The 8,860-nt window shown below is 38.1% G+C and overlaps 1 protein-coding gene across 1 annotated transcript; it reads left to right on the top strand.

Annotated features, from left to right (window-relative positions):
* Positions 1-3,631: 3,631 nt before the first annotated feature.
* LOC130948180 (subtilisin-like protease SBT1.4) lies at positions 3,632-6,578 on the top strand. Its single transcript, XM_057876897.1, has 2 exons — positions 3,632-4,444; positions 4,556-6,578. The coding sequence occupies exons 1-2, from the start codon at positions 3,792-3,794 to the stop codon at positions 6,252-6,254; spliced, it is 2,352 nt and encodes a 783-aa protein (XP_057732880.1). The 5' UTR covers positions 3,632-3,791; the 3' UTR covers positions 6,255-6,578.
* The last annotated feature ends 2,282 nt before the right edge of the window (positions 6,579-8,860 follow it).

The following is an 8,860-nucleotide window of genomic DNA, read 5'->3' as shown; positions in this document are numbered from 1 at the left end:
CCTTCTCATCATCATTTACCAATTGCAGCTCCTTCATCGAGCTCGGCGTGCTCCAACCCTTTATCCTACTCAGTCGTCCTTTGCCTGCCTCCGTCGTCATGCTCGTCACCTGGTTGTCATCGTCCGTCGCGCTCAACCGCTTTCCCTCATACTTTGCTCAAATCTCCTGATTGCCTGGTTCTTCATTTGTTTTGTTCAGAAACCACTTTGAATGATTATTGATTAACTCTGCTCATTGTTGCTGTGGTCGTTGTTTGTTCTTTTTAATTTTTTGTTCAGAAAACAGTTTGAATAATTATTGATTAGCTCTGCTCATTGTCGTCTCTATGCTCGTTCTTTCGTGTTCACTCCTAGTGCTCGTTCTTCATTTTTTTTCAAAAACCTTTAAATGATTATTGATTAACTTTGCTCATTGTTGCTGTGCTCGTTCTTCTCTGTTCACTGCTAGTGCTCATTTTTTGTTTTTTTTTTGTTCAGAAGCCACTTTAAATAATTATTGATTAGTTCTGCTCACAGCTGTTACGTTCATCCTTCTCTGGTCACTGTTAGTACTCTGTTTTCTTCACTATTGTGCTTTTTGTGCTGTGCTATTGAAAAACCTTGCAAAAACTACTATGGTGTATAGTTAGTTGGCAAAACTTATTAATCTTTCATGATATTTGCACAATGAAGATATTCCATGAGCTTTAATGAAATTTGTACAATGAAGCATGAGCTTTTACTTGTTTATTATCATAAGTTTATCTTCATTCATTTTTGTGTTGACAACCTTATAAAATTTGTGCATAAATTATTGTCACAGTGTTAATGAGTTTAATATTGTGATTGGGGTTGGCAATGGATAAGGTAGGGTAGGGTTTGGACCCTACTTTAATTCTACCAACGGGTTAAAAATTTCATTAAAATTCTACCTTATTCTATCCGAGGGGTTGAGAGATTCTCAACCCTAATCCTACCCGCACTCTAAAGTTCTAAACCCTAACCCACCTGTAGGAATATCAAATTTTATCAAGAAAATATAAAATTTAGTCATTTCAAATTTTATACATATTAATAAAATAAAAAATAAAAAACTAATGCTCTAATTTACTAAATTAACTAACTAATTTAATGATTGCTCACTTATTGCAAGTCATTACATGAGAAAAATTGTGAGTTTAATTCTCACTTTCTTCACTATATACCTAATTTTTATAAAATATGTATTATATATAGAGTGCATCCAGACCTAAATATGATATAATAAATGATAAATTCTTAATAATTAATGTGAACAAAAGTTATTAATATATTTTATGAATTATAATTTTAAACATGGATGACATTTTGTGGTTTAAATTAAACTATAAAATTTAGTAAATTTATTTATATTTTATTTTATAAAATAATTATTTTAATTAAATTACAGTTAAACTAATTAGACTAATAAATAAGTAAATCAATAATTAGAATGGTTGAAGCATGAGTCTGATTTCAGAACTTGGTTTAAACCATGGTTCTAAAAATCGAACCGGATCGGCCGGTTCAATTGGATTAATCGGGAACCGGTCACCTAACCAGTTCGGGTAAGGTCAGAAATCGTCTGGCAAAAAACCGATAAAAAAACCAGTTGAACCGGCAGTTAACCGGTAAATTGGGAGAACCGTCCAGTTTTTTAGCAGTTTTTTGTTTGAATTTTAAACTGCTAAACGACGTCGTTTTGGAGGTTAAAAAAAAGAAGAAAGGCTAAACGCCTAAACAACGAAGCCCTAGTCTCAGTCTCACCTAGAACTCCAGAAGTGAGAAGCCAGAAGAGAAAGCCACGATCGAGCAGCCCCTCATCGCCACCGCATCCCACCACCATCGCCACGGCATCCCACGGCCACAGCAGCAACGGCGTTGACCACGGCAACCACCACGGCATCCCTTCTCCCTTCTCCTTTCTCCCTCACTCTCATTAGTCTCACTCACCCAAATCCCTAACCCACTACGGCGCTACTTCCCTCTCTCTCTCTCAGCTAGGTGCCAGTAACCCCTCTCTCTCTCAGCCAACAGCAGTCACCGCCTCCTCGTCTCCTCCTCGTCTCTCTCTCAGCCAACAACAGCAATCTCTGGTGACCCATCGTCCGGCAAGCTGACCACCATTCTTACCTTCCCTCTTCTCTTCTCGCCTCTCCTCTTCCCTTCGAACGACCACTCAGCTCTCTTCACTGCCACAGAGAGAAGCTGAATCTCTCTACCCTGCATTGTTCCGCCGCTCGCGCCGCTCTCTACGCCGTCGCGAGCTCAGCCGGCCACCACCAACTCTGGGCGGCACTACTTCTGCTCTTCTTTCCCTTTTCATTTCTCAGTCTGTCTCTGCTACATTCCAGGTCCCTTGCCTCATCCCTGCTTCCTGTTCTGTTTCTTTACTTTCTTTTATTAATTCTGTTATTAGTTTTAGTTAGATTGCTGATTAATCATAATATAGAATTAAGAAATTGGTATGAATGATGAGAAAGAGACATGTATGAGGAGGGGGCCAGGGGCCAGGGGACATTGAACTAACTTGATACACACATACACTAGTTTGATCTGCCTTTATAAATAGGTGATGTAGGAATAAATGCTTCTAGTTGTAGCTCAAACGTGGTGATTGTAAGAGATCCCCAATTGAAACAAAAAATTTTTTGGCTCTATTCAGCTTTAGGAGAATACAGAAAGAAAAGAAAGCTACAAAAGTAAGAGTTTTTTCTCAAAAGAAAGATACCATACATACATTTAACAAGGTTTGTAAATATCTTAAACTAGCAGAACCTAGGCCATGGGAGAATTTTGGATTATTCAAGGTATATTATATTATGTGATGCATCTGTTATGTATATAGAATAAGTCTAACTAATTGTGTGTTTTCATTTTGATAAATACAGTATGTGTTATACGGTCCATTGGTGGGGAAGGTTGTGTATGAATGGTTGAATGGCGTGGAACTCTACTCCATGATCAGCTGCTGGAGCCTTCACTTTCTCATATTATGGATTCTAAGAGGAGGAGTTCATGTTCTGTGGAGTTCTTAATAATTCTGTTTGTTAGGATAGATAGATATATATGTTGTTAGGTAGCTAGGTTGTGGTTAGAGGATTCTAGGCCTGATAATTGCTCCGTTCTTGATTATCCAACATGGCTTAATATTGCTTGTTTGCTGAATGATGTTGGTGTGATCATTACTGTGCTATTTCTGTTTCATGTAACCTGATTCTACTTGTTGTCCTACTGAACTGTACTTGTGAAATTAAGTTTGATGTGGCTTAATATTGCTTGTTTGATGTTTGAAGTTGTTTGTGAACCTCTAATATTAAGTTATGGATAATTTATTATGTGAAATTTTAAATTTTATTAAGTTAGAAATTATTGAATTTATATATTTAAAATTATTTTTAGATTTTTTAATAATTTTATTTAATATTTAATTAAACCAATTGAATTCTGGTTGAACTTCAGTTGAACCAGTAAATTATTGAACCAATAATCTCACCGATTTATTGACCGATCCGGTTCTCGTTACCTTGGTTTAAACTCATAGGTGCCCGTCTCCATACATGGGCCCCACACTACCATTTAATAACATATCCTCCTAATCACATGCTGCAAATATCTCTAAACCACCATACACCTTCCCCCATTTGGAGGTCAGATACATTCTTCATCTTTCATCACACCAACAGCTGCCTACCCCTCACTGGCTAAGCTACTAAACCCAACGCCCAATCGACGCCACCTGATATTGCTCACTTCAGTTCCTCCCATTTCTCCGGGTACAAGAAAACACAATAATGGCTTTTACTCGTTCTTTCTCCTCTTGTTTCTCTTCTCTTATCTTCCTCTTCTGTCTGTTAGCTTCTTTCTCATCCTCCACTTCTGACGCATCATCATCCGACGCTCCACACACCTACATCATCCACGTGTCAAAATCACAGAAGCCATCCCACTTCGCCTCTCCCCACCACTGGTACCACTCTATCCTCCGTTCCCTCCCTTCCTCCGTTGACCACACAACCCTCCTATACACCTATAACTACGCCCTCCATGGCTTCTCCGTTCGGCTAACCGCCGCGCAGGCCGCCGCCCTCCAGCGCAACCCAGCCATCCTCTCCGTCGTGCCGGACCAAATCCGCCACCCCCACACCACCCACACCCCTCGCTTCCTTGGCCTCGCCGAATCCTTCGGGATATGGCCAGATTCCGACTACGCCGACGACGTCATCATCGGAGTCCTAGACACGGGGATCTGGCCGGAGCTCCGAAGCTTCTCCGACGACGGCCTCTCCGCCGTCCCTTCCTCCTGGAAAGGCGTGTGCGAAACTGGTTCCGACTTTCCCGCTTCCTCATGCAACAAGAAGATCATAGGCGCCAGAGCCTTCTACAAAGGCTACGAGGCTTTCCGCGAGAAGCCCATCGATGAATCCACAGAATCCAAGTCTGCTAGGTGATAAAAATTAAATCAAAAGCTAACAATAACGTAACATAGTTACTATTTGAATTTTAATTACGACAAATCTATTCTTATGTTATATATATATCCTTGCTCTGTTACTAGGGACACTGAAGGCCATGGAACGCACACTGCTTCAACCGCCGCTGGTTCCGTCGTTTCTAATGCAAGCTTGTTCCACTATGCACAGGGCGAAGCCAGAGGTATGGCTACAAAGGCTAGAATTGCAGCATACAAGATCTGCTGGTCAATGGGGTGTTTTGATTCTGATATTCTTGCTGCCATGGATCAAGCTGTTGCTGATGGAGTCCATGTAATTTCCCTCTCTGTTGGTGCAAACGGTTATGCGCCACCGTACTCTCATGATTCCATCGCCGTTGGTGCGTTCGGTGCAGCGCAGCACGGTGTTCTTGTTTCTTGTTCTGCCGGCAATTCCGGTCCCGGTCCGTTCACTGCCGTGAACATTGCTCCCTGGATTTTGACCGTTGGCGCTTCTACGGTTGACAGGGAGTTTCCTGCTGACGTGGTTCTTGGAGATGGGAGTGTTTTTGGAGGGGTCTCTTTGTACTACGGCCAAGAGTTGCCTGATTTTAAGCTTCCTTTGGTTTATGCCTCGGATTGTGGAAACAGGCTGTGCTACATTGGGTCTCTAGAACCTTCCAAGGTTCAAGGAAAAATAGTTGTTTGTGACAGGGGAGTGAATGCTAGAGTTGAGAAAGGTAGTGCGGTGAAGCTTGCTGGTGGGTTGGGAATGATATTAGCCAACACTGAAGAGAATGGTGAGGAGCTTCTCGCGGATGCACATCTTCTTCCGGCAACCATGGTGGGTCAAACCGCCGGAGACAAGATCAAGCAATACATAAAAACAAGCCAATCTCCAACTGCAACAATAGAGTTCAGAGGCACTGTCATTGGTTCTTCACCTTCTGCTCCACAAGTTGCTTCATTCTCTAGCCGCGGACCGAACCATCTCACGCCGGAGATTCTTAAGCCGGATGTTATAGCCCCTGGTGTTAACATTTTGGCAGGGTGGACTGGGAAGATAGGACCTACTGATTTAGAAATTGATCCTAGACGAGTCGAATTCAACATTATTTCCGGTACTTCTATGTCTTGCCCCCATGCTAGTGGCATTGCTGCATTGCTTAGGAAGGCATATCCATCTTTTACTCCTGCTGCTATAAAATCTGCTTTGATGACAACCGCTTATAATGTCGATAACTCGGGGGGTAAAATTAAGGATCTTGGAACTGGTGGAGAGTCAAACCCTTTCATTCATGGTGCTGGACATGTTGATCCAAACAGGGCACTCAATCCTGGTTTGGTTTATGATTTGGACATTGATGACTACGTTGCATTCCTATGCTCAATTGGGTATGACAATAAGGATATTGCTGTTTTTGTTAGGGAGGCTACTAGTTCAGACATTTGCGAAACTAAAGTAGCTAGGACTGGTAAGTTAACTAGTCCCGGTGATCTGAATTACCCGTCTTTCGCGGTTGAGTTTGGTGCGGATCATGGCGAGGTTAAGTACAAACGGGTTGTTACTAACGTGGGGAGTTCGGTTGATGCTGTTTACGATGTGAAAGTTGTTGCTCCTCCTGGTGTCGAAGTTGTAGTGTCACCAAGCAAGCTTGTGTTTAGTGCTGAAAACAAGACACAAGCATTTGAGGTAACGTTTACTAGAGGGGTTGGGAATACGGTTTCTTCAAGTTTTGGGTCCATTGAGTGGAGTGATGGAAGCCACAGTGTGAGGAGCCCGATTGCTGTAAGATGGAGAGAAGGACTCTCATCATCCATTTGAGTGAACTCGAGTGTTACACGGATCTAGCAGCAGAGGTTTCAGGTTATGGTTTTAGTTTCTTTGTTGGTAATTTATGCTTGCTTATTGTTGTACAAAAGTATGGAATAATTGCTGGGTACTCTCTGTCTTGCAATTTTAATGCTAGCGAAGTAGCAGAAGATGAACTTGTAATGAGTTATGATGGGATCAAGTCACATGAAGTGATGAAATGGCATTGATTAGAATAGTGATAGAAAAAATAGCCGTGGTTCTGCATGACTGCATATTTATTATGATGAATCAGCCGAAATGCTAATGACATTTTAATTTGTCTTGCCTTTTCTAGCATATCTTCTTACTTCTAAGGAAAATGTTATTTGTAGTTTGAATTTTTTTTAATTAAAAAGAGAAATTTAAGATTTAGTATTCTAGTGTAAATAACTAGAGTTCATAAATAGAATTGGTGCTAAAATAATGTCTTCAATTTTTCCTTTTATATATAGAAAATATCACAATTCCATATGATTTATGTGTGGGACAAGAAAAGGTTGCTGCCATGGAAGGATGTAGTTTTTTGCTTTTTTGGTGAGAATGGAAGGATGTAGTTGAAAAACATGCTGGGGTGTTTTAGACAGATAGGCCCAATGAATTTATACTATACAAAAAAATAACGAGTTGTTCAGTGGTGGGCATTTTGAAGGAAGAAGCAAATTGGGAAGTGGAAATTTACAGTTTTTGTAACCAATTTGATTTGGTGGAGTGATTAGCAAATGTCCGGGAATTCGGATATTACTTTGTGCATACAGCTAGCAGCAAATTTTGAAAAGAAATTCAAATATACGACAAATTGATCAATAACTGTCAGGTTAATAAAACAAAAAATTATAGTTTTCGTTAAAGTTTTCATTGGTAATTTTCGGTCCGAGTATATTTTGTTGAAGAAGAAAGTGCCGTTTTATTTCAACGTCTTTGACGGAAAGCTTTAAAAGACAATGCGCATGTAATGCAAGTAAAAAATTAATGATCAAGCAATTTTTAATTGTGATCATGGTATGGTTCTTAGATGATTATTGATTATCGTTTGAATGTTATGAGACAATGCTTGTGTACATGTATGTAGAGTAGTTTGTTGTATGCGACGATTATTTCCTTTGATTACTCGACTTGGGTAATCTACACAACGATTTAGTTTGTATGTATATAGTAATCTGCTTAGCATTATTATTCTGCAATTAATTATAAAAGAAAGTATAGGAAATTAACTATCTCACCAGCTAACTTAAACCACTTTTTAGAAATTAGATTTTTAAATTTGTTAAAAATAGAATTATAAAGTAACTCTTATTTTTACTGCGTAACAAACATGCCATTTTGTGATCGTAACTGTCATTGCTGATATCTTATAATAAAAAAAATAAACAATAAACAAAAAATAAGGATTCAAATGGAATAAAAAAGATACATTAAAATTGAAATAAAAATAAAAAAATAGATTGAAATTGAGTACAAAGAGAATCACTATATTTTTTACTCAATTTTTTGACACAACAAAAAAGGGACTTCTCAACCTAATTTGTCAACACCATAGTTTGGAAATTGAATCGAAGGGACTCCTCAACCTTCTACCAAATTTTCCGATATAACAAAAGAGGGACCCTTCAACCTCAATTGTCCACATCATGGTTTCATCACAAAACTAAAAAATGAGTTTTCAAACCTCTAAATAATTCTATCCTACGACTACCCTAGTTTGTGAGGTATTTATAACCTCTTATTAGGTTAAAATATAGAAAACCCTAAGTCCATAAACATAAGGCTAGTAATCAAATAAACAAAATCAAAATACATCAAATTAAATTAAAATATTCTAAAAATGTAAATTAATATATTCTAAATAATACTTGAACTCTTCATATCTCGAACATTTAAAGCACATATCATTCTCTTCCTTTTCAAAAAAGATTCGTTCTCAAATCTTGTAGGTGAAAAAATAGTATATGAAAAGCACAATAATTACAAGGAAGATAATTTTTTTTTTGTATATATTTCTTTTTTTTTGTATTTTTTTTTTTGCACTGTATGTTTTTTTATTTTTTTAAACAATAAAATCAACAATGATGACAAAACAATAATGAAATACAAACAAAAAACAAGAACACAAAAATTTAAAGAAAGATGTGACAGACACTGGACTCTTTTTTTATGATAAAAAAAGAACAAATATATATTAATAAGAATTAATCTAATACTGGAGCTCTGATACCAAATAATAAAGAAATAAAAGATAAACAAGAAGATAAGGATTAAAACTGAATAAAAAAAAGATCACTAAAATTGAAATAAAAAAAAGATAGATTGAAATTGAAAACAAAGAGAATCACTCTACTTTCTATCCAATTTTTTGACGCAACAAGAAATGGACTCCTCAACCTAACTTGTCAACGCCATAATTTGGGAATTGAATCGAAGGGACTCCTCAACCTTCTACCCAATTCTCCAATGTAACAAAAGAGGGACTCCTCAACCTCAATTGTCCACATCATGGTTTCATTACGAAACCGAAAAAGGAATTTTCAAACCTCTAAATAATTCTATGCTACGACTATCCTAGTTTGTGAGGTATTTAT

Source organism: Arachis stenosperma, chromosome 9 (genome assembly GCF_014773155.1).
Source record: "Arachis stenosperma cultivar V10309 chromosome 9, arast.V10309.gnm1.PFL2, whole genome shotgun sequence".
In the NCBI taxonomy this organism is placed as follows: Eukaryota; Viridiplantae; Streptophyta; class Magnoliopsida; order Fabales; family Fabaceae; genus Arachis; species Arachis stenosperma.
This window is presented reverse-complemented; position numbering and strand designations above follow the sequence as displayed.

Coding starts and splice junctions, on each gene's coding strand:
- LOC130948180 (XM_057876897.1), top strand. CDS start 3,792: ATGGCTTTTACTCGTTCTTTCTCCTCTTGTTTCTCTTCTCTTATCTTC. Junction 4,445..4,555: donor ACAGAATCCAAGTCTGCTAG/GTGATAAAAATT, acceptor CTCTGTTACTAG/GGACACTGAAGGCCATGGAA.